Here is a 26,219-nt window from a genome sequence, read left to right as displayed (position 1 = left end):
TTAAAGGATAACTTGCCTTTACATCACTATCTGCGGAAAAAAAATCATTCCTTTTTTAAAGAATTCAATACAAACAACAGTAGATTTTAATAAAAAGAATTTATTATAGTGACATATCCTTCATTACATAAAATCTGCTACAGCAAAGTATATTCCCCTTGCAAACACAAGTAAATATGGGTGGGAAAAACGTGTCAGCCTTCTAAATGATGTGCAATAATTCCACAAACTAAATACAGACACATTTGAGATTATTGATCCCATACTGGCACATGTGACTAGCTACAAGAACTCATAAACTGATTTCCTTCAGTCAGGAGTGTGAAGTGGCTCAGGGAAAGGTGCCGTCATTTACATCAAATCCAACAAACATTACACACATGGAAGAGGGAGAACAGATGATACCAAAGAGGAGCTGTGGATCTCCAACACATTTTCTCAGAGGATTTACACACGGGTGGCTTGGACAAAGACAAGTTAAATTCACAGGTGTAATTTTCAAATTTTGTCCAAATCAAAAGCTATTGTGAATATTTAAGGATTACCATCTGTTCACCCTTCAAACTTGGAAAATAATTCAGAACTCTGGATCTCCTTTGACAAATCTGATTTCGTATGAAAACAAAACATTAAAATAAGTTTTTTGAAAAATCAAAAAAATTTAAACAGGCATTAGAGGTGTGAATGTGCATAATCTATAAATGTTTTATCCCTCTAAGGGCAAATAAAACAACGTACAAATAAATAATCCAATATATTCACTGTTTGTAACACTTTTGAAAATATTTTGAATCTCACTGTGTATATATATATATATATGTATATATATATAGCTACACAGGTTTAAACATAAATGTTATTCTATTAGACATCTCTAAATATAAATAAAAACAGCATAAAAAACAGTTGTGCCTTTCAAATTAGATTAGGGCAAAATAAATTGTCACATCATGTGGTCAGACTGAGAAAATTCTACAGTTCAGGCAAAACATTGATTTCCCGAACAATTTTCACATTTGGTTGTCTAAGATTGCTGAACTTGATTAAATTGCTTTCCTCCTTATATGCAAATACTCGAGTGTCGTGTCAATTAATGATTAAAACTTCCGAGAAGTTGTGAGGCTTAAAACAGAAAGACAGTCAACAGTGCTTCTTCTTCTTCTTTTTTTTTTTTTTTTTCCAGGTTTAGTGTGAAATGTAAATCTGTAATTTCTCCACAGCCCTGAGAGACCATCCTGCAGAAACGACCTAAAACTCTGAATTCTCTGTGGATGGCAAGCAGAAACAAGCTTTCCTCTGGAGGAATAAAAAAACAAAAACAGAAGTTTTCCGCCATCTGGAAGAAAGAAAAGCCAACAAGAGGACACCGTGGCTGCATATGTAGGTACTAAACATCTGAGAAACAGATTCTTTAGAGACACTGTGTTGAACTGACAAGCGGGAGTGGAGTTTGAGGCCGGGACTACATGTTAGCAGCAAGGACAGGCTATGCGGGACAACTAATGGGTCTTGGATGTTGCCAAGTGTGGAAGAATCCCTCGTGAAACCTGCATTTTTCTAATAGGAGAAAATATGTATTGAAAGTGCAACACTTTAAGAGGAGTGGCTTACATTTAAAAAAAAAAAAAATTAAATTAAAAATCCGATCCTGACCTCATTCTCTGAAAATCATAGCTTCTGTCCATCAGCACAAACTGGCCTTACTCAGCTTTGCAAAGCAGAATGAGCAAATATTGTTCCATCACAGTGTGCGAGTTGTTTAGAAAGTTATGCAGAGAAAACGAGATGCAGTCGCACAGATGAACAAATACTTCAAGGTTACGATATTTGCATTTTCCGTTACTATTACGAAGAAATGGTTTGACCCTTGCTTTTTATAGTATTACGTCACCGGATTAAAATGACTTCTCTAACCGCCTAAATGTTCAAGGCTGTGACACAATGCAAAGGTAACGGAACCATCAAACGAAACCAAACAAACCAAAAAAAAAAAAAAGGTGGGAACACCATCAGCTTGTAATGACACTGCTGTACAAACGTAAACATGCAAAAAGTTGAAAATGAAACGAAAAAACAAACACGGCAGATACGCAACGTAGACCGAGTGCTCGGCACAAACACAGCAGTTTCAAATGGAAAAAAGCAACTCAACAGGACAAAGTTTGTCCATGTGAGCAACACTGCTTTGCATCCATATTATATCCTACAGATAATCAAACAAACTGACCTTTCAGCTATTGAAAAATGCCATGTCAATGCACTTGTGTATATACTTCGAAATGTACCAAAAAACAGTTGATCTGTTGTGTGCAGACATCCACGAATGTCCTCAGATTCCTTTATTGTGAAATAGAGTTGTACCTTAAAAATATACCATTTCATACCACCAATTACATACCACGCCAAAAGTCTGAGGTAAAAAGGAAACGTCCTGTGACCAGATATGGATAAACAATGCTACAGCGGATTTGTTTACATAGTACTGACACACTTCTGCTTCCTGTTATCACTCGTCACTGTTAATCCATCTTTTTGAGAATCAAATGCCGGAGTGCTAAAACTGTCAATGATCGTGTTCCTTCACTGGACGGGATCTTAAATTTTGGTCATGCTTAAAAAGGAAAAAAAAAGAATGAAAAAAAAGCAAACAAACAAAGTCTTGTAAAAATTCTATGTCTCGTGTATTTATATGCTTATACGAACACACATGATTCTAGGTCTTAGGGACGCCAAAGTGGCGCCTAATGGTTGTCGTTTTGATCAATGAATACTGAACTGAACCCTAAAAGACACTCAAGCATGTAACAGACAACAGATAAAAATGAAAAGGTATATATATAAAAAAAAAAAAAAAAGGAATCCCTTAATTTTCCCTAAGCTTAATCACAATATGTGCAATGCCAGCTAATACAATCACTCTTTGTGCCGCTTGACAATGGGAGTAAAATTTGTTTTTCATGTTGCTTTTTTTTTTTTTTTTTTAAAATAAGAACTTAAATAGGAGAAAGGGAGGTGGCAAACGCAGAAAGTAAAAAGGTAAAAGACAAACAATGAGAACGTGGTCAACTACTTTGTGTTGCAGCACGAGGGGTGTCTGCATAATGTGCCTGTGTGTAGATCAGTGCTAACTGCACGCAGGATCATGGCAAAAGGGACCTCATTCAGCTGTGTGGAATGACGGAACGAGGCATTTGTTTTGAGCACGTGATAGCCTCAGTTCCACCTTAACCCTCTACAGAGTGCAAATATCCCAAAACACCGGAGCCCACAATGGGACTCTTTCCTGTTCACTAGAAGTCGGCAAACTCTTTTGCACACTTTTCCGTTTGCGAGACGCGAATGTCCTCCTCCTCATAGTCGTCAAAGTTGCTTGTGTCTCCAGGTCCTCTGCACTTCGGCAAGAAGGGGGCTTCGACCTGAGAATGTAGAGGGGGCATAGGCGCAGACGCAGTGTCACAGCATGACTCCAGATTGACAGGAATGCCACGGCTCAAAATAAGGACCTACCTTTCGCTCGTAAATGGCAATCCAGTCTGTTGTGGAGAACCACTTGTGATTTTTAATGTCATTCACGCCGTTTTTCAGGTTGCCAAATCTCTTTGTCAGGTCTACCTGGAGCAGGTTCCTCAGCAGGTCCTTCAGGTCGGAGCTAAAGTGAGAGGGGAATCGTACCTGAGGAAAAAGACAGAAAGATGAATACAGAGAGAAAATTCAAAAATTGGAGTTGAAGTTCTCGGTATGGTTTAGCTGTATCAAATAAGAGAAGATATCACTACACACATAATATCAATTGTCATTACAGGCAATGTTCTATTTTTGCATACCTTTCCAGATACAATCTTTTCATAAATCTGGATAGGCTGATCAGCAAAAAAGGGAGGGTAACCAGCAGCCATCTCATAGATAAGAACTCCAAGTGCCCACCAGTCCACAGCTTTGTTGTAGCCCTAAAGGACAGAAAATAAACACCCACACAAAAACAATCATTTCAAAGTTTTTACCGGAAGAAGGCAAAACTACCTCCGATAACAAAATCTTGCATACTGTTCACATTGGATTATAAAGATCCTGCAAAACCCTGCCAGTGACCTGCCAGTGACAACCGTACAGAGTTATAACAGATAGGTCAGATAAATAAAGTGGACTCAAGTTCAGGATTAATCAGGCGTAGATATCAAAGTTGCAGTTTACACTTCATTGTCCCAAATTTTAGAACGCAGGACCAAACCAATAAAAACCATCTCACTGTCCCGACACCTCTCAACTACATTGTAGTCACAAGGCTGGGGACGAAGGGCTGACCTTGCTGAGGATGATCTCTGGAGCCAGGTACTCGGGAGTTCCACACAATGTCCAGGTCCTGCCTTTTACTCGTTTGGCAAAGCCAAAGTCTGTGACCTGAAGCCAGAACAAGAAAAGGTACACTTGTAAGCCATAGATATGAAGAGCTACATGAGCCATGATATTTTCCAAATGCGACCTTCACTCGATGCTTTTCTGTATTGTCCCTTTGTACACTAATATGTCAAAGGGCCACACAATTACTCTGCCTGGCTGACTTCTGAGTGCAGTGTTCTTGATAACCTCCTCAGTTTCCAATGGCGTAATGCTGATGGTTTGATTGACTTCACGTCGACTGAGTACCTGGATATATCCGTGTTGGTCTATGAGCAGGTTTTCAGGCTTCAGGTCTCTGTAGATGAGGTCTAAGGAGTGAAGGTACTCAAAGGTGAGCACTATTTGAGCTGCATAAAATCTTGCATGTTGTTCACTGAAACAGAGAAACCAAGGAATTCAGACGGTGGAACAAAACTCCCCCCCGTCAGTGAGACAGGCAAACGAGAGAATGGATGAAACGAAACACAAAAGCATCACACCTGAACCTTCCAGTGCGTCTGAGGTGTGAGAACATTTCTCCACCCGGCACGTATTCCATCACCATGTAGAGGTTTGAGTTGTCCTGTCAAAAAACAAAACACATACAACTGGTTAGACTAACCTATCGTTTTCAACTGGCGAGCACAATCCAGGAAAAGCAATGCACTCTATGTAGTGTATGTTTCCAGCTGAACCGTATCTTGAATTCATCTTAGTTTCTCAACTATGTAAAAAAAAAAAAAAAAACACGACTCGTACTTCCTCAAACACCAGTTACAGCACTTTTCTGTACTTATGATGGTAAATTAGGCACAATTAAGCACTTGTGAGCTTTGCCAATCAACAACAAGCTTGACGAAGGACAGCTGCAGCAGACTAAGACAATAATTGCGGTTACGTGCACAGTAGAGTTTGGACCACCCACTTTGTCCCAGCATGTACAGGAGGGGTATTGATCTACTGACCAACGTCTGTCTGAGTGAGAAAACATTCAAGACATCCTGCCTCCTCTTTTGCTCTGTGGGGGATTTTTTGTACATTTGGGTATATAGACATACATATATATAAGATTACCGCTGTAATAAATTGAGACTTGACAAGTATTCTTAATGTACTGATTTTAGGTCACCATTTCCCCACACATTTAGCATCTCAAGAAACAGAAAAATAATGAACGAGAGCGCCTTTATTGGATATTTGGCTCTATTAACATAGCTTTTCTTTTACAGAAAGATGCAAAAACATGAATTTCTGGAGCATGTACAGAGCACCTAGGCCCATTTGAGTCCAGCTTCGAATCCCCCACTGGAATATCTGAGAAGCTCAATCTTTGCTTTCTGTTGGTCCAACATGTTTACATGCATTTTAAAGTCACTAAAGTCACTAATTGAATTTTGTATGTAAGCTTTGCCAACCAAAAATAGACATGCAATTACGCTGATTTGGAAAAAGAATGTACATCGGTTTTCAAACTCAGCAACGAAGCGCTCAGCATAAATGAGTACACCCCACCAGATTTGTCAGAAAACCTTTAGTTTCCTTTCAGAATCAACGTTTTCTATGAGATACTACACGACAAAATGCTCCCACAAATGTGGGCAAACATTGCAAAGAAGATTTTTTTTCATGTGCACACACAAAAAAGTGATTTTCCTAACCAATTAATTCAAGCCCATGTTGCAAAAATTAGTACACCCCAATTAAAGTCTTAGGAGACAAGCCAAACTTAAGTCTAAAAAGTTCTAATTAACAAGAATTCGCTCTTCTAAAGCCCACGCACAAAAAAAGCACGCCTAGAATTTGCCAGGGCCCATGCTGAAAAAGATGAAGACTACTGGGACTCTACACTCTGGAGAGATGAGCACGGTGCCTACAGTGAAACACGGTGGTGGCATCGTCCTTATGTGGGGCTGCATAAGTGCTGCTCGTGTCGGGGAGCTGCATTTCATTGTTGGTATCCTGAACTCACAGATGCGCTGCTCTACACTGAAAGAGAAGATGCTACCATCTGAAGAGGCAAGTTAAGCATCACTCGCCATCCAGCAACCAGGCTCTAAAAGAGGTAGTTCTTGAAGAATGCAAAAAGTTAGATGTTGCAATATATCGCCAACTTGTTCATTCAATGCCTAGAAGACGTAGTGCTGGCCTTAAAAATCACAACGGTCATACAAAATACTAGATGTAGTAGTTTTGTTGCGGGGTGTATTCATTTTTGCTTCAACTAATTTGAGTAAAACTGAAGATTTTGGGATCCAAGTGATATTATCAACCTTAATTTCATGTTATGGAATTAAACAAAATGGCGTATAGAGTTCTATAAAACTCAGCATTGTGAACATTTTGGAAATTGTTCTTGTGTTTATTGAGATATTGATTAAAATCTTACTTTTCAAAGGGGTTGTACTCCTTTATGCTGAGCACTGTATCTTAGACAAGCAACTGTTGCTGCTCATCAATCTGGGAGGGGTAAGACATTTTACAAAGAATTTAAAGTCCAACAGTCTACAGCGAGAAAGATGATCAACAAGTGAAAAACACTCAACACAGCACCAGACCTTCCAGGAGTTGGACATCCCAACTAAATCACCCCAAGGTCTGACTGCACAAAGCTCAGAGAAACTGCAAAAAACCCAAGAGCTACATCTCAGACTCCACAGGCCTCAGTTGTTGAAGTTGTCAAATGTTGAAATTCACGGGAGTACAATTAGAAAAACCAGGTTCGCAAAGTTACATGTGAACAAACCTCAAGTATTCTGGGACAAATGTCTCTTTGGACAGAATAGACCAAAGTGAAGATGTTTGGTCATAATGTACAGCACCGTGTTTAGAGTAAAATAATCACAGCATATCAGCAAACACACCTTATGCCAACTGTCAAGCACGGAGGTGGCGGGCTGATGATTTGGGCTCGTTTTACTGCCACAGACCTGGGCACCTTGCACTTACAGAGTCGACTGCGGTTATAGTCAATAACTGTGATCATCTCTGTATACTAGAGTCAAATATGAGACCACCTTTTGGACAGCTACATCAAGCTGTCATGCAACAGAACAATGGTCCATACCTCAACCTGATTGAATTGTTATCATGGTACCACAAAGGAACTGTGATTAACTGAATGCTCAAACATAACATCATACAGAAAACGACTATGACTCAGATTATGACTGATCAAAGTGGTTCTACAAGCTACAGAATCCCTACTTCTGCTTGTTTTTTCATTTACTGCGTCTACATCTTGGCACAGCTGTTAAATAAATAACGAGGCGGAGTAACATGTCACGTGTTCTTCTTCATGCGAGGTTGTATTTCCCTCATTCTTAAGACCTGTTAAAGACCAGATGATGGTTTTATTATGTCCTGATGTCCAGAATGATTTGGCTTTGCATCATCCACTGTGGAACAGACGCCCACGTTGTGGGAAGTGTGTAAAAAGCTGCTGGGCCTGTTGCAGCACCAGAAACAATACTATGCAGTGAAATGGGAACTCCGTGTATCTCTTCAGTTGCCTCATTTGCCTGTGTCATCATGTATAACAAGACACCAGACCGAGGAAATTACACTAGAGCCTGCTCCTCATAACAAGGCAGCCTAGGTTTGTGAGAATGTTGAAAACATATAATCCCAAGGATGAACCACTGAGCTGCCACTATTTTGAAAAAGCTTCATTGTTCCTTTTGTGAAATAAACAAACTAGAGAATATTGCAACCCATTCATTGTCTATCACTGATGCTTTATTTAATAAATTCACTTTTTAACAAAATAAAGCTTGCTCATCACACGACAAGTGCCGTTTTAATTGTTTTTTTGCTGAGATTGCTCATATGAAACCCAGCTCCATTGTGAAATAACTCGAACTTTGGAGATGTGTTGTGCTGTGACAGACGGACAAAAAAAAAAAAAAAAACCAACATAAATTAAAGCTGGTTACTTCTGTAAATACCTTGAAAGCGTATACCAATCTGACGAGGAAGGGGAAGGACACGGCCTGTAGTATTCGCTTTTCATTTAATGTGTGTTCTATCTGCTTCAACTTCACCACCTGAAAACACACAAAGCAAAAGACAAGCAAGTAGGAATGATAGCATGTATGACTGCGTGGTACGATTAATAATTTAAAAAAAAACAAAACGTGTCTGAGCTAACTGATAGAAAACCAGTCACTGTGAACACCATGCTAAAGTCTCTCTTACAGATGCCGTTTTCACACAGATGTTCGGGGGAATGTGCGGCCAATTTGATCGGCTCTTTTTCCGCAGCTGCTGTTCACACAGCAGCGGGAGGATCGATCCGAAGATGCATTGCAGACAAGCGGCACACAGGTGAGCAGAAAGGACTAAATCTCATCAGCTTGCACGCACTTGCTCACTCGCATAGTGGCCGCGAACGCTCCGAGGCTTTCCGACACGATCGTACATCGTCTGACAAAATGGGTGGAAAATCTTAGCAAGAGTCTCATTTAGGGACTCCAGCTTGCGCGTGAAAGCAGCAACAGTCACGCGGCCCGAAAGCACGACTGACTTCTGCAAGCTGAATTTGACCTTTTTTTACAAAATGTAGTAAGACATCTGATACCGCGTCCACAAAGTACACAGGAAGAAAACTGATGTAAATCCCGATTGAGTACACAGATGGTGAGATGTTAGCACACAATGAGACAACACATGGCCGTGAGATCTACTGCGATGCCAAAGTTGTAAGCTCCTTTAAGTTTATTTGCATCTTGCTCTGAAGTACTTTAATGGAAACTGATGATCGCTTGTAAAGCAGCGGAAGCACAATGACGAGCCTGGAAAACCTTTAACGTCCATTAAGAAAAGTGCATCATAGCACACATAAGCAGTACTCGTGATGAAAATGTGTGCATTATTTGTGACACATGGGGTGAAAACCATGCAAATACACAATGCCATCCCTTTGATTTTACACTCTAAATAATACAAAGTCTGAAGACTTCTGAGAAGAACTAATGAGAGGTAAATAAAAAAAAAAGGACCGTGATGGAAAAAGAAAGACAGGGAGGTTTTGTAGCTGCTGCACTGAACTAAAGCTGAAAGTCAGACAGGTTTTCTGGTTAAATTCAAAGGAACAGAGCAGTGCAGACCCGCAAACCTGCCTCGACAACTTTCATATCACTATTTAAAGATCAAAACTCTCAAGTGAGTCGCCTTTGAGGCTTTCAGAGATAACAGGCTAGCAGTGCATGAGAGGAAGCAATCCATTTCCTTTAAGGCCATACACAGAATATGCTTTTAATGTTAAGCATTTTGTAGAGTTTTAATTCTCAACGACACCAGCTCTGATTGATCTCATTGAAAAGAGTGCACTTACTTTTTGTTTGTCCAAGATCTTCATGGCATAGAACTGGTTTGTTGCTTTATGTTTCACAAGCATTACTCGTCCAAACGAGCCAGTGCCCAGAGTCTTGAACCTGTCAAAGTCGTCCAGGCCCGTTGTGCACTGAGGAAACACATCATCAGTGGAAATAAGGCAGCAGGCTGACGCACGCTCACTGTTTTCGACACTTTCAGCTTTTATAAATGCCGATAATTTCTCTTTTTTTTTTTTCCTCTCTCTCTTTTTTTAAATCACTTTCATGGAGTTTAAAGTGAAAACATATAAGCTGGATGGGGATATTTTTAGAGCAAATGCCTCTTATTTACAAGGCGCAATTATGCAATCAGAGAGCATTCAAGTTAACAGGATCTGCGGCATCTGAACAAGAGGAAATGGCTATCATAACAAAATCTTATCTTTTCTTTTTTTTTTATGCCTTCTTTTACATAAAACACGAGACCTCAAGGAAAAACTTGCAATGAAGAAAGTAAAGCACAGTAGAGCACAACTTACCTGCGGAGGACACTCCCATTTTCTTAAAAAATCTTCTTTGGCTTTAGCTAAGAACTCTTTCACTGTGAAGAGACAGATTTGTAAAAAACAATTAGAGTGTCGGTCCTCACAGAATGTCTTTTAACATGTTCAGGGAAGCAAACCGGGGCAGTTGAAAAGAGTGTTTGGGGGAAAAACGGAAAAGGCGGTTCACACGGTCAGGGCAACAAATGCTGGTTTTAGGTCAGGCAGATGCCAAGTATTGGGGAGGCAGGACTATACTTGAAACCACAGCAAAAAAAATATTTCCATAACCAAGTCTAAACTACATGCCTAGGCTGGAAACTTTGATTCGTAAAAAGTGATGCAAAGAGCTCTGTGGACGTTACAGAATCGGCCAATTTCAGCACAAGCTATTCTGCATCCCTTTCAGGAGTGGGTGGGAATAAAGGGCAGAGGCCAGTATGCGGAGAGAAAAAACTAAATGCACAACATAACTAAGACCACAGGGCAGGCAACAGAAAGACGGTGCATTGTGAAAGCCACAGCAGACACGAGATGTCCAAAGTCAAAGAGTCACTGGAAGGTATCTTAAAAGTCTCACGAGTGGCTGTACTGACAAACTATGTGTTAACTGACATGGCTACTTAACCTGACAATAGCTGAATATTGTTTAATATAGAAAAACAAGGGTTTAAAACTAAGAGCAACACTTATTCAGAATGGGATGTTTATAAGTAAATCAAACCATATATTTAACTGAAAATAGTGCACAAACATCAGATGTTGAAACTGTTTTTCACTCATTTAGCCTCTTTCCAAAACATGCTCATTTTCAATTGGATTCCAGCAAAAGCATTCAAAGGATTTGGCATTTTGGGCAACATGCAACGGAGAGAGTTTGGCCATGCCAAAGTTGCAAAGAAACTACTTTGTTGTCCGTAACAATTCAGAGATTCCAAATACATAGATAAACAGCTGCCTTAAAATCAGGTTTTCAAGAAGAAATCACAGTTTGTTGCCACAGGTACAAATGGAAGATCTACCGTCAGAAAAACAAGGACATCTGTCAGTTTCAACAACTGATATGCTGTTTGCTGTGTGTACAGGTACTGTTTTCAGTTACACATGGGGTTTGAATTATTTGTAAGTCAGTGCTATTATCGTTCTCCTTTGGCTGCTTTAGCGAGCCCGGTACGTCTAAACTGCAGTGGAAAACGTTCGCTCTTTGACTTGGGACGTCTCATGGAAACATGAGCATACCAAAAGTCTCTACAGTTCACCCAGGGTTTGCAGGAACATTCACCCACATGGATGGAAATGATGGAGAAGAGAAAGAGAGGAAGAAACATTTATGAAGAGCTAAAAATCAAGAACATTTGAAGATTGACAAAGCGAAACAACACTGGAGACAACGTGAGGCATCCCTGCCATCTAAAACCAACAGTCATTAAACTATTCATGACTTAAAAAGAGAGGACTTTGGTTCTTCTATTGTCTTTCAAACTGTAGCCTAGAACAGTAATTAATGATACTATGACACTGTTATGCACAATCAAAAACACATTATTTGTTGCTGTTTATCATTAAGAAGCAAACTGAAGTTTCTGTTCTGTCTTTCGATCGGCACGGTGTGTAGTCTTCAGTATTGTCCTCTTACTGTCTCTTTCCTGTCACTACTGGAGGCTTTCATTATTCCAAAAAGACAAAAAGAAAACATTCACTGAAAAGACACAGTAAAAAGCCCATATATATATATATATATAATAAAAAAAAAGAAAGAAAAAGAAGCACATTTCATACTTACAAAACAGCACGCAAAAACAACAGGGCACACATATCAAGATGGCATAAGTGACTTGAAGCAGCACAAATGGTCTTCACAACAAAGTGTTATGCCTAAACTGATTTCACTAAAGTCTCTGGTGGATCCAGAATGTGTGCAATAGCATCAACTGGGAAGCTGTAGAGGAAAGTAACTGCAAACAGAAAAAGTTATTAAACTATATATACTACACATATATACACATTAAAACAGAATATTTCTCAAAGTCTTGACACGACCTGTGCAGTTTAAGCAGACATGCCGATCGCTTGATGTAATAGAAGTCTGGTATAACAGCATATCAAGGCAAGCTGAAACCCATCCTGCTCAGAGCAGTGAACACACTAAAGAGCAAAAGAAATGCACCGCACTTACTCAACTTCTCCCACACGATGGTGAACTCAGAAATTTGAGGCCCCTCACTCTCTTGTCCCTTGTGCTCTTGTCCACTCTTAAGATATTTGTTGATTAAACGGCTGGCAAAGGATTGATCCTTTCCCTGGGCCATTTTCGAGGCAACTAACTTGACGTGTGGGTGAGAATGCTCGCAGACAAAGTAACCGTTTTCAGACTAAACACTAGTCATACTAACTTCCTGCAAGCAGTGGAGTGCTCTGCAATGGTTGGTTAACCACATAAAGTTAAACTTCCTGTTCAAGTGCACGGCTGCAGCGTCAGGGGCCGAATGACTGTCCAGTGTTTTTTGGCGTGGTGTCATTTGAAAGTGCTTCTCTGAGTCTCTCACGTAAGTGGCGATATTGTTTTGACAAAGGTGCACAAGATAAGCAGAAAGCAGTCGAAAACGCAGCCCAGCTCCTGTGAATTCAAAGTGCTGATAAGAAAAACTGTTTACACCCACCAACTAACTGAAAGAGAAGTTGTCTCCGTGTTACTGTGCTCCCTGGTGGTTATGTTTCACAATGCAGTTCTTCGGTTTTTCTGATGATCAAAGTCACTCTTATACCCTGACCTTTTGCTGTGCTCTTTTGAAAAGTGGTAATGGGGCAGAAACAGGAGTTAATTCAGAGTGTAGGATCCAAATTAAAAATCCACATGACAATAATGTCCCTCCCCCCTCACTTATTTCTTGGTTTGCCTGTTCTTTTTGTTAAAAGCGTTACTGCAACGAAAAAACACCTTCCTGCAAAGACCACAGGTGGTTTGAGTAACAAGTCTGCGAGCCTGTAGGAACTTCTGCCAATCAGAAAGCAGGTCAAGATCTGGGCTCTCCAGACAGGCCACTTGGTGTGGCACAGTTTAGTGGATTAGGCTGGTCACAACTCACAAACACAAGAACGCCTCTGGCTGCGCCTTCCGTGTAATTAATAAAGCAGTTAAGACTCCAAGTGATCATCAACAGGTGCAGCTGAACTAAAAGCAGAGCGGCCCGTTTTCTCGACGTGGAAACGCCAACTCCAACAGGTTAATGTCCTCGTAATAAAGTAGTGATCATTTAGATAGACACCAAACATGCTGACGGGAGACTTGACAGATTGTTTTTCTGGAAGGGTGGACTGTTGTGCAGCCCTTGCCTTACAAATAAAGGAACTAGATAAATACATGTATATTGTAATAAACAAACATTAGTCTAAATTAACCACATAAAGCACCCTTTTATGCAGCTTGACTCCTCGTCATTCTCAGCTACCTGTTGTAAGCAGTGAACAACAGTCATGTCCTGCAGCCTCAGTGGAAACCTGTGTTTGCTGATGTTATCGTTCAAGCACGTGATACGAGCTCTTTGCAAATTAAACAGGTATGTCCTGATGACTTCAGTTAAACGAGACAGTGTGTAACTATTTGAATTAAATCCAAGACCTTCCTTTGCATTCACTGCTGTGAAAAACCTTCACCGAGGACGGTGAGGACCACTCCGTCATATCCTCAGATGTCACTTTGAATAATGAGCTGGCTGCATCATTTGTGGCACAGTTTTCAACTGAGGTCAGCAAACAGACATCGTTACGACAGGACACACGCACGTTAACTGCCCTACCAAAGATGGTTCGTGAACGCAGCCCATGTTACTGTGCTGTCTGCTATTATTGTACAAGAACTGCGAAAGGATGCTCTCCGCTTAATTTGATAAGCAATCTCACATTGTGTAACAGTTCATGTTAAATGGCCAAAGGCTAGCTGGAATGGCTTCCAGGTGCTCACCGCTTTCTTGTTCATTGCCTTTCTTGGCAGTTGCTGCGTTTCCCATCGTAGGAAGACAGGGCGATCCACAGCTGGCTAGGGGCGATGATGGTGGCCGTTAGCTAACAGGGTCCTCCGTTAGCTAGCTAACAAATTTCAGCTTGTTCCAGCTGGTTGGCTAAAAACGACATCAATGTCTTCTCTTTGTGGACTGAACCTCGACGTGCTCTGCTAACCGCCTTGCTGATCTTTATTTATAAGGCCCTTTGTCGTTCATGTATGCCTCCGCTGGAATGACAACATGATCCAGACTTTTCACCTCTGCCTGCTGTCGTTCCGTGCTGCGTTCACGTCATATGGGAATACCCATGGATAGACTTAATAGGTGAAGCGCTGCCTTCGTAGACCCGTCGAAAATAGTATATACAGACAACATTTTTGAGGGGAAAGTATTAATAAAGGTTAGTAAAGACATCTTTGTAGAATCACTTTATATATCCACAACATCTTTAAGGGCGAAAAACGATGCATTACAGTAATGTATGGATGTGTGGTTATCATCATAATTATTGTTATACTTACTGTTATAGTTATTTCATACAGTAGGCTAACAACACCAGTGGGGTGTTGCTTAGGTTGAATGTTACTTTCAATATTACCTGAAAGAAAAATGTTTAAATATATGTAATGTGGTTATTTTACATTTTATTTTCTGGGAATTTAGGTCAATCAATGGATATTTGAGAAAACTACTGCAACTATCATAACTATTATTAATACTACGATTATTATTATGACTGGTACTAACACTGTGGCAATTGTAATGAAAATCACATGAATGTATCTACCTTATTTTGTCGCCAAATGATTAAAGACATCTATTATAACAGATTACAATTATTGGGACCATGTCACCCTTGTTTATGCCATGTCATGTCCGCCCAACCCCTTTTTTGTTATAATTTTTTACTTTATTGTGTCTACTTTTCCACTTCTGTCACTACTTTTGCACCAAAATCTGTAGTGTCTCAGCCTAACTTGTAAATATCTCCTCTGGCGAGTCTGTGTGTGTTTGTCTTAACTATCATTGTAGATATCAATATGTGTAGGTTAGTCTTTTTATGACTAGTCTTTATTTGAATTATTTGTGTCTTTTGTCTTTAAAAAGATTTTCCTTCAAATGCTACATTGAATCATCCTTTGATTTTTGTGCCATTTGCTTACTGCAACACAACCTCTTCCACGCTAATGCAAGCAAAGACCACTGCCTACGCTGAGGTACGGTTCCTTTTACTCTGATCTTTGAAGAAGGACCCCAAGTGCTTCACTTACATATCCTATAGGAATCAGTGAATTGATACAAGCATGGGTAATTACACAAAAAAAAAACTGGAGAAAAATGTGTTATTGGTGTTTAACACTTCAAAACTAATAAACATGTTGCTCAGAACAGCAGAATTGGTTCTCACCTTAGGGGATTGAATGCTGAATGATTTCAAACCCATGTTTGAGATGTAAAACTAAATGTGGGTATGAATGAAAGACTAGTTAAATGAGAGTACAATCTAAATATTCAACTATTTTATGCCTTAGTGTTAGCTCTCAGGGGTAAGAAACCCGTGTGAAAACTAACGCGTCAGGTGGATATACAATGAAATGAGATTCGGCAAAAAATGTATATGATATTAAGGCGATTGTTAGGCACAATGATGAAGGGAATGGCACGTTAATGACCTCTGAGCGGGACGCGCCCATCAGGAAGAGGGTTGGTTTTAGCACCATGGTCAGCGACACAGTTGCTAGGTAGCTACTCTGTGTTTGTATCAGCAAGTTGTAGAGGAAGAACCTGCTCAATAACCTGTGTGAAACACTGACTTCAGGGTGCTCGAAACATAACTCACACTTGCGGTAAGACCTGTGTTTCCACTTCCAACTAGTTGACCGATTAATACAAAATGTGCTGACTCGACAAATAAGGACCGAAGTACGCTAAATGTCACGTTGGTGCCAAACGGGAACTTCAGCACTTCATTCAGGTCCCCCTCTTACACATGTGAATGGTTTTGCCCATGGACTCGCTCCAGCACTCCGCACACAAGAGGGCTACAATATACAGATTTTTTTTTCTTGTCTTTCAGTCAATGTCAGTTTTCAGTAGTAACGGCGTAACACACCGCGACCACTCAATAGTCTTGGCCATTCTTGTAGGAGTGAACGGTTTCTTCACAGAGGACTCCGTGTCACTGAGCGGCAGCTGTGGCGTCCGGATGAGACCCAATTCACAGCCTGCGCCTGAAATAAAATAAGGTAACGTTAACGGGTTACTCCGTTTGAGCAGTCTTTGCTAGGTTGTGCGGCTAAGCTAACTTTGTGCAGCCCAGGCTCATTATTTTCGTTTCTAATTGTCATACGATATCTCACTGGGGAACTTGCTTCTTAATTGTTGCTGCAACATTAAACGAAAACGCTATCGTTTGATGTCAGGCACTAACATTAACTGTGTGTTTCTTTTTTTTACGCTGGAAGTTAACTGGATGCCCACACTGCCAGATTGCTTCCTTGTTTGTTTCTTCCACCTGACCTATGCAAGTGGTTAGCATCCTAACGTTAGCAAGTGCTTGCTAGCAAGCAATTCATTGCAACAACACACCTGCTTCGGCTTTGGGACATTTTATTTTGTGAGCGCAAGCAGTTTTCTCGGGAAGCCCCATCATTAAGATATTATGTGAGATTAAAGGACTCCAGTATGCGCTAATCCTGAAAAAAAAAGACAGGATATCCACAGGGGCATGGCCTACAATCCCTCCAGTGATCTGGAAGATACCATATTGACTACTTTGCTGTGACTGCCATACAGTGGGTCTGCTGCTGGTCTTAGCAGTACAGCCTCTTAGCTGAGGCTAGCTTTGCTAAAAACCCTTAATATGGCATGTCTTTAACATGTAAGCCAGTTGGTCACGTTTAGCAGAGCAGTGGGCATTCAGAGCCTGGCTAATTTCATGTGAGATGTGCTGTTTGTGGATTTGATTTATTGGGGCCTGCTTGTAGCCCAGTGTACCACTTAAAGACCACATGCTGACAGAGCACCCTGGAGATGACCATCCCGATAGAGCAGATGGATTATATAATAACAGTTTAACACATGAGTTCTGGCTGGCATTCTGACTCCTGGCCACAACCCAGAGATACGGCTTAAGATGGATATGATACATATAATCTTTCCATTTCACGCTGACACATCTTTAAAATCACAGCTCTTCCTATTCTTAGGATGCCTGGTGTGAAATGTTGAGATCATTGAGATTATTCTGCAAAAGCATGGTCTGGGTTCTGACTGGTCTACTCATGAGGATAGACTGTAATATAGTAGTAGTTTATGTAGTTTTACTGTAGTGTTAAGGATTTTGTATGCACTGTTATTTGTACATGACAGACTTTATGAAAAAAAAGAAAGATATTTTACTGTTAATGAAGCATTTCCATTGATAAACTTCTTTCACAACCGTGGACTGATCAGTATCAAAGCTCTGATGTCCCTTCGCAGCCCTTTCCCACTTTATACACATGAAGACTATGGTTCATATAAAGGGTCAAGTGCATTTTTAGGTTTGAGCATTGTTCCTAAATCGCTGTGAATTTATAAAACATTCAGCAGTGTGTCGGCGTATTTCAGTACCCTGTGGGCTGATAGCTCCCACACTTGTTCCTCATCTTATCTGGAAGAAGGCACAAAGCCAGCGCTGGGTCACTGGCTAGTGCTAATTTTAGATCCACTGGGAACTCAAAACCAACTGCTTATCCTGTGAGAGGAGTCCACAAATTCAGCTATCATTTGACCTGGGCAGACAACGTGGTGGCAGTGGTCAGATAGATCATTACAGAGGAAGATTAAAAGTTTTTCTTTTTTTGTTAACGTATAGGTAACCTTACGTCACTGTGTGGCTCTTCAAATATCCAGTGGACGCAGTTTATAGTTTCTCTTACAAAAGGTCTATTGGCTGCTGCGATACTCTTTGTTTACATCGACTTCTCGGCAATGGAGACTTGTTGTAATTGTACCACGTGTCCATTGTTTGTCAGTGTCTCCTTTTGAATGCTTATTCAAACCCTGACGTCCCAGCAATGACGTAATGGTGAGTGCGAGGCATGCTGCATGTACAGAACAGAACTTGTATCTGCACCGGTCCTGTTAGCGTAACACAAAGCAAAGTGGTATCTCCTGACTTTTTGCTGTTAATTGTGTATTTGATGATTGCTTTCAAGATGACGTTTCATGTCAGACAGCGAAACATGAAACAAATCCCCTCAGGGATGTACAACTGCTGTTAAAGGGCCTTGTGCGATAGGTGTGATGCTATCTGTCATCTCCAAACAGAGTCAGCTTTTCCTTTGACACACATCTTGTGAAGCTATTTGGGCTGTCTTTGTGCTTTTGCTTTTGATGCAAAAAGGAGCACCCCCTGACGTGTTCTTGTCCGTTACCTTTTAATGGTTGAATGATATATGTGTGAGTGTTATTTTAGTAGAGCTTTGGTGTATAAAAAAGCTAACTCCTTGAAATGTTGTCGGCACAATCCAGCAAACAAGGCAAACATGTATATTCCTCGGACAAAAGGAACGGCGTGTGGTAACAACCTGTGCTTGGATAAGTATGGAAAAACTGCGTGGCAATGCCCTTATGGACAGATATGTGTTTGTTGTGCATCTAGGGCCAGTGAAACAGAGAGTGATGCAGATGAGCAGCACGATGAGCTGACTATTCACAATGAAACCTTTCTGTGTTGTCTGGTACGGGAAAGGCATGAGCTAAGCATTCATTGGAGTGCTGCATTCGTAGGAGCTCTGCTCTGATGGTCCTTTGGCTCCCTCTGTTGGTGGAAATGTGTCTGCACCGGTGAATTCCATGTCTGACTCCATGTTTAAAAGAAGGGATTTAGTTAAGATTCTGTGGTTTTTATTACACTGAGGGAGTAATGGTGATTATGTTTTATGTAATCTCACTTGTAGAGTATAATGAGAAGCAGGGATTACTTCTTCTAAAACCCCATTTTTGTTGTTGTTCCCACGTCAAATCGTGAATCAATTAGTAGTAATTGCAAAGTGTAGTAGTGGTGGGTTCTCTCCGGGTACTCTGGCTTCCACCCACTATCCAAAAACATGCGTGTTAGGTTAACTGGTGAGTCTAAAGTGACTGTAGGAACGAGTGTGTGAGTGCATGTCTCGCTTGATGGACTGGCGACCTGCACAGGCTGCACTCTGCCTCTTGCGCGATTGGCAGCTGGGACCCTGAGTTGGATTAAGTGGGTTAGACAATGGATACAAAGAGGACAAACAAAAAGAAAACATATGAATGAAATGCAGGGAAAGCAGCTCAAACAGGCTTTCAAAGCGTCATCGTAGTAAGAGTGTGAAGGGTAACATGTACAGTAATCTGGAGTATAGCTGTTTCCCTTTTTCTAAATGCAAAGGCTGAAGCCTTTTTGATCATACGAGTTGGGCACTTTAAACCGACTGGAAGATTGAATTGAGCATGACACGAATTAACTGACTTCCGACTTGCGATGTCACAAAAGAGGCAGCTTATTGAGATGAAATGACATTGAAATCTCACCCCTCTCAAAACCAGGCCACCTCGAGACAAATGAGTAAAACAACAGAAGGCCTCTTTTTACTGGCTCATCAGGCAGCGTGCTGTGGAAGTTTGACTTCACATGGTATCCAGGCAAACAAGCCAAAAAAGAAATCTGTTGCCATTTAATCACAATACCAGTGAAGACACTCGAAAATGGAATTCATACATGCAGCTGTTTCTATTTTTCAATCTGACACAGCAAGTGCTTCTGCCTTAATGATTGTTAATAGAGCAAAAATAACATTATGAAAACACTGTGTTTGACACATGTACTCTCCTGCGGGGAAACAATTGACAATCTGGTGTCCTTCTGCATTCTTTCGATTTCGAATAAGCAGCCCTTTCCTTATTGTGCTGCATAACTAGGATTAACATCACAGCTGTTGTTTGGGGATTTTTTCGGTGTAGTAATTTTGAATGACCTGCACCAGAGAATGCGTGCACCCGCTTGTCCAAGATGTTTTTTTTTGGGTTTTTTTAGGCTTTAATTGAAGGCTTTTTGCCTTTCAAATCTGCCATTCTCCCTGAGGATTTACACGACACCCTGGGCCAGTGCTTTTTCTCCTTTAGGGACATTGCTCCCTGCCTCATACGCAGAGCCAGCAGAGCACACTACTGGGAGGTGGGGGCAGATTGTCAGCAGCACAGCTTGCCTCACTTTATCGCTCTGACTCTTTGTTGTTGCTCTTCCATTCTTTGCTGAAGTCATTCTAGTCAGGATCAATGTCCTGCGCAGACCAAGAGTCTCACAGCAAAGACAACTGAGTGATCAAACAATGCAATCAGATTGTTTCCTCATTCGAGCTTGTCCCGAAGCTTGTGTGCGTATTTTCTTTTGCTCACATGTGCTCACTAATCCCACAGTAAAGTGGATGTGTGGACCGTAAAAACACCGGTTGGAGGGCCATGGGCTTTTCTCTGCACTCTCACCACTAGAGGCCACTGTTGATCTCTTTATGAAATCCAGCGACACCAGACGACTGTACTGTGGATGATGTCTAACGTGTTTATGCCACCTAGCATTCACGACTGCTGAGTACAAGAATCCTAAATAAAACGTTTTTAAAAAGACCTCTTGGCTTAGGACCAATAAAAAAAAAAAAAGAGACATTGCTCTTTTTAACAGTTGTAACCGTATAAGCCAATTAGAGCTGGGCCGACAGGGGTTTTTCTGTCTTAATATGCTGGCCGATATCATTTAGATACATATCCATGACACATCCGTTAATTATTGTACCAGTAACGTATTTCACAAACTTATCTGCAGCTTTTATATGTATTTTAAACAATTTGAGGTGCTTTGCTGGACAAATGATATGATAATAATTTCTAAAACACTCCAAGTGGCTTTATGTATTACGTTCTTTCATAAAGATTTTTATATGAGCAGATTTTATTATTATTTTTTTACTTTGTTTTACTTACTTATGTGTGAGAGAAACATGATCATCTCATTACAGTGAAATACATACTGGGAAGTTTAGAAAATGAAATGAATGCAATGCTTTGAAAACAGTCTTAAGTTAGGTTAATTGTAGGTTAATTTAAAATAGAACAAAGACAAATATTGAACACTGAAATGATATGCCTCTCACCCGATGGCTGCTGGGATAAACTTCAGCACTCCCGCGATCCCGGGTAGGAGAAAGTGGGCATGGAAACGAACGAATGAATAAATGATTGCTCATTTGAATTTGATGCCACCAAAATGCTTCTTCCATGGTAAAATGACCTCTGCGGTTAGTCTATCTCTTTGTGTGAAAGACCATGCTAAATTGAAGACTTCATGAAAGGGTGTTTTACAAAAGAAGAAGCATTTTGGTGTGAAACGGCATCATTTTACTTCAAACAGCTACTTCTTTATATCTGTGTTCTGCTTTATATTCCTGGCTGAGTAGAGTTGTTCACACCCACCCACCCACCCACACCGTTACATGAAAAACTTACCTGTGCCCTCACTGGACAGGCTTTATCAGTGTTTGTTTCATCAGTTTTAAGTGCACATTGATTTGCTTCCTATCACCTGTGTGGTCAGGTGTTCTGAAACATTATTCTTAAACAGCTGAAGTATTTGCCCAGTCAGGCTTTACCACAGCGGTGGAAAGACTCGATCTCTCCGTGGTGCTCTTTTTACACCCAAAGCGCCCAATGACATCACTGACCTGTTTCCAACAAACTATAAAACTATCATTTCTTCTTTTTTAAAGCATTACATAATTTCTTCTTCTTTTTTTTAAAAAAAAAGTGTTTTGGGGGAACAGATTAGGATTGAAAATGTCTTTTTCCCAAAAAATTCAGTTTCACCACTTAATATGTAATCTATACACTATTTTTTTTAGTGGGGTAAAAGTTTGAGATGGTTGGCAAATGATCACATTCATTTTTTTTAATCAACATCTCACACGGTGCCTTAGCTTTATTGGAAGGAGGTAAATTGTGTAATAAAACAGGGAGTTTGTTTACAAGAACATTAGCATCTGTTTTCTTTTGTTTCTTCTTTAACGTGCCTATTTACACTTAGCATCCCTCCACTCTGTTTTTCCAAGCAGGACAAAAATGTTGAGAAATGTCAAGAAAAAATGCACACATGTCACAGTATCCTGGGTTTCGGTTTTGGCAGGTTTTAGTTTTTCCACAACTTCAGATAAGATTTGCAATGCATAGCCATGTAACTCAGAAAACATCTGATCGTGGCTGGGATACAATCTCAAGTGTAAAGATATTCAGTTTATGGCACAGCGGGCATCCCACTGGAAACATTCACGCAAATTTACACGTTTGTGCAGTTTGGGTTTTCTCTGCTCCGTTACACTTGAATAGCGTTAGAGCACCAGGAGACGCAAAACTTATAGAGGAACATGCAAAGTCCACCAAGTTGGACTTTTGAAAACCCGTCTCCCTCTAATAAAGCAGTTACAGTTCCACTATGCTGCTCGAGCCGACAGAAAGGACATCTCCACGATGGCTGATTAGCTCCGAAAAGACACACACACACACACTGACCACAGCCAAATAACAACAGAAGTTGGCTGGTGATCGGTATTAATTTCCCCTCTGTTCATAGCTGGGGGTATCTTTTTAACGAACTACTGTAAAGATGCCATCTGTTTGAATGTAGTGATTTTTGCAGACACACAATTAAACCCAGCTAGCACAGGCACAGTGAGCTACTGAGAACACTTGCACTTGACGAGCACACAAATACTTCAAAATTATTCCATCAGATGCCAATTACTCTGTCGCACAGCTGTAGAATGCGCTCGTTCGGAGGATTTTGTTTTGCGGCGTCGGAGCTGCTCTGAATTGCCACATCCAGCGTCAAATGTAGCCTGCGTTAGGCCTGCATTCTGCCGTTGATGCTCCAATTCACTCCAGTGCGGTAAGAAATTACACACTGATCCACACCGTGCACTGCAGTCACTCTGTGATTGGTCAAACCCCTACTACTGTTCTGCAGCTGTGAAGTATGTTTTCTCCTCTCCTCCACAGGTTTTCCCACCCCCTCTGTCCACCCCCCTCCCTCCCTTTCTCCCTCTGGGGTTGTAAATAAACTTGGGCTGTGTAGATCCTTGAGGAGACCTCTCCCCCCTCCCCCCCCCTCACTCCCCCACCGCTGCAACCCTTTCTGACTCCCCTGCCCACTCAAACTCCACTGCTTATGCTGCTGAAGGGGGGCGAGGAGTTGCTCAGATGATCCATTGGGCGATTCCGAACCACATCATCCACTCCGTCTTGGACAGGGAAGAGTAACTAGTGCAAGTGTGAGAAAATCCTTGGAGGGTGCTGTGAGCCCTCTGTGAGGCCAGCCCGCCAAGCCTGGCAGAAAGCTTGGCTTGCCCCTTCCCTCCTGTAGCCCCTGAGATGCCCTCCCCTCCAAATGATGGAGGTGAGTAAAATAAGATAATCTCCCTCAGGACTGACATTGTCATTGTTTTAGTTGGCTAGTCTGTATGGCCTCATGCATACAGCATTGCATATATAAGCACACACGCACTCACTCAGACATCATAATTTAAGGATCATGATGCATGGAGTTACCACCGGACTTGATGTATAATCCGCTCACATTATAGCAACCTAAACAAACCCAACTCAATCCCCTGCAGACACGAGGAAAGTAGATTAGAAGACTCCTTTCCCCCTCACGTTCAGAAGCACAGGCTGTGACTATGTCTATTGTTGTTGTATGCCTTCTCCTCCAGAGGATCAAGGAGCGTCCCCCGTGAACGGGCCATCTGTGGGCTCCTACCAAAGCAGCGGGAAGAGGAAGGTGCACACAAAAAAGAAGAAAGGCACTATCACTGCCAATGTCGCTGGCACCAAATATGAAATCGGTATTGTCATTTCCTGTAATATTAACAACACTCTAACAATGTGAAAACCGTTTGTGAAAATGTCAACTAAAGATGCAGGAATGGGAATGAAAACAGTTGCCCGTAGTTAGGCTGCATTCGGATGAGAGATTCCTGTGGCTGAGTTGCTTTTCGTGGCATGAAAAAAGCCTCGCTCTTTTCACAGATCATAGCTGATGATGTCCTTTGATTTAACAGAGAGAAGAAGCGCGAAACTCCTAAGCATCAGTAAATGATATCGGGGCTTTGTTACATCCATAAATATCGTTCTCTCAGTGTAATACTCACACAGACAGGTGAGACGTAGAATTTCCATTAACAAGCACACAATAAATGGTAGTTTGTTTCATTAGATTCACCCACATAATGATAGTTTAAATGAATTTATGTTCATGGTCCCCATAAAATGTCAAGACGAGCATTTTGTGTGGTCTCGCAGGTAATGTTTATGTCTTGTGAGACAGCGAACTGAATGCTAATTTTGGGACCGAGTGAGTCCCTCAAAACACCGGGAGTACAAACCAAATGTTGCCTCAAAAAAAAAATCGAATTTGCTGTGGTGGATTGTTTGCAGGAGTTTGTTGTATTTATTGCCCTAAACCTAAAAAAAAGTTGCAGTCCAGCTTAAAAGGGTTCACACAGAGACAGCCCAGCCTTATATACATACATAAATCTTTGTTGAGGTAATTTAACTTGGCAGTAAGGTCTTTTTTTTTTTTTGTTGAGATTGGCTAAAAGAGCATTGTAAGCACTCCTCACATGTTCAATATATTGTATGGCAACAGAGCTCTCTGGGGTGAGCTACAACATGTGAAACTAAGGAGTCAGCAACAAGAAGGAGTTGGAGGCTGCCGGGATTCTGTAGGTAGATGGAAGCCCAGCTGTGAGTCAGTCAGCTAGCTGTGACGAGACCCTCACAGTGGCCATTCTGAGAGCAGTTCAGGTCTATTTTGAGGGAAAATTAACACCGTGGTCCAGATGGACGGCGTGTTTCTTCTGTTGTTGTTTTTTTCTTTTCTTTTTTTTTTTGCACCTGTCTTTTTTCATCATAGAACTGAAAGTATCTATAGTAAAGGTTAAAGGTCTGGGAAAATGATGTTGGGAATCTTCTGAACACCCGCCGAAGAGGGAATGTAAACGTTGGTTCCTGTTTTGTAAGATGTGTAAGAAAGGATCGATTATTGCTCTGTTGTTACCTTACTGGTAACCGCGAGCTCACGCCTGCTGTGGTGTAAATCCTCCAAGTTCCAGTTAGGAAAACTCTGTTAATCTCTACTGAGGTGAACAGATGGATGAAGTCACATCGGAAGCATCTTTTTCCCATTCAAGTGCCATCACGCAACATTAGGCAAGCCTTCTCCAGGTTTGTAGGAGCTTTCAAGAAATTAATTAATACCTTGTTTCGTTAGGGCATATGAATTTTTCATTACTCACTGAATAATGAATACTTGTTGGATTAATGTCCAAACGGTCTGCCACCTATCTCTCATCCTATGGGGTTCCCTGTGGGATTTGAATGCATTACAGCCAATTAATTTATCTTTTTCAAGAGAGGCATTACAACTCGCTGCTTTGCAACCATACCATGAATGGTAAATATCGCTGTTAGCTTTTTGATTTATAAGCTCCCAGACTGAAATCTCTCATTGAATGCAAAAAACAACATTTAAGCCTTGCAAAATGTTTGAAGGGAAATATTGATCTGTAAAGCAGAAAGTCTTTGATTTGCGGCTCCTGCTGATATTATATTCCTATTTTCCGCCGGGAAGGTTCCATCTAAGTTGCTTTGCAGTCACGAGTATAGCTAGTCGATCCTCAAGGGTTATTTTGGAGAAAATAATTTTTTCTGCGCTTATTTCGCCGACTGCATAGCTCATTCTGTCCCTGCAACGCAAGCTAATTTGAGTGATTGAGTGTTGTTTTTTTTCTCGCAGTTCGTACAGTCATCAGTGAGATGGACTTCATCAAGGCACGTGACGATGACGAGACTGCCAACCTCATCTGGAATGACTCAGCTGTGCAGCATGAGAAAATTGCTGAGCTCAGGAACTATCAGGTACTCAA

At 41.0% G+C, this 26,219-nt stretch overlaps 2 protein-coding genes across 7 annotated transcripts in view; one reads left to right on the top strand and one right to left on the bottom strand.

The window, feature by feature from the left end:
- Positions 1-84: 84 nt before the first annotated feature.
- Positions 85-14,511, bottom strand: prkacba (protein kinase, cAMP-dependent, catalytic, beta a). Of its 2 annotated transcripts, none has more exons than XM_072389428.1 (10): positions 14,193-14,511; positions 10,229-10,290; positions 9,710-9,838; positions 8,322-8,420; positions 4,878-4,960; positions 4,645-4,771; positions 4,303-4,398; positions 3,825-3,947; positions 3,508-3,672; positions 85-3,416 (listed from the first exon to the last, which is right to left on the bottom strand). In XM_072389428.1, exons 1-10 carry the CDS (start codon positions 14,236-14,238, stop codon positions 3,291-3,293), a joined length of 1,056 nt encoding a protein of 351 aa, XP_072245529.1. In that variant the 5' UTR covers positions 14,239-14,511; the 3' UTR covers positions 85-3,290. The 2 variants fall into 2 exon arrangements, with proteins under 2 accessions (XP_072245529.1, XP_072245528.1); XM_072389427.1 differs by lacking the exon at positions 14,193-14,511 and adding an exon at positions 12,408-13,081.
- Positions 14,512-16,001: 1,490 nt separating this feature from the next.
- ttll7 (tubulin tyrosine ligase-like family, member 7) overlaps positions 16,002-26,219 on the top strand; it is a 70,809-nt gene continuing 60,591 nt past the window's right edge. For all 5 annotated transcript variants that reach the window (XM_072389424.1, XM_072389422.1, XM_072389425.1 and 2 more), the window contains exons 1-4: positions 16,002-16,478; positions 23,293-23,689; positions 24,006-24,137; positions 26,090-26,211. In XM_072389424.1, the coding sequence (XP_072245525.1) occupies positions 23,665-23,689; positions 24,006-24,137; positions 26,090-26,211 (279 nt within the window). In that variant the 5' untranslated portion in view covers positions 16,002-16,478; positions 23,293-23,664. The remainder of the gene's footprint in view (positions 16,479-23,292; positions 23,690-24,005; positions 24,138-26,089; positions 26,212-26,219) is intronic.

Source organism: Leuresthes tenuis, unplaced genomic scaffold (assembly GCF_036924035.1).
Source record: "Leuresthes tenuis unplaced genomic scaffold, fLeuTen1.0.hap1 SCAF_7, whole genome shotgun sequence".
In the NCBI taxonomy this organism is placed as follows: Eukaryota; Metazoa; Chordata; class Actinopteri; order Atheriniformes; family Atherinopsidae; genus Leuresthes; species Leuresthes tenuis.
The sequence above is the reverse complement of the archived record's forward strand: the minus strand, read 5'-3'. Positions and strand labels throughout refer to the sequence as shown.

What these genes read in the sequence shown, in the direction of transcription:
- prkacba (XM_072389427.1), bottom strand. Translation starts at nt 12,540, where the DNA reads ATGGCCCAGGGAAAGGATCAATCCTTTGCCAGCCGTTTAATCAACAAA. An exon ending in AGATCTTGGACAAACAAAAA is followed by an intron (nt 8,421 to 9,709) that starts GTAAGTGCACTC and finishes GTGTGTTTTCAG; the next exon opens with GTGGTGAAGTTGAAGCAGAT. An exon ending in TTGCCATTTACGAGCGAAAG is followed by an intron (nt 3,417 to 3,507) that starts GTAGGTCCTTAT and finishes CTACATTCTCAG; the next exon opens with GTCGAAGCCCCCTTCTTGCC.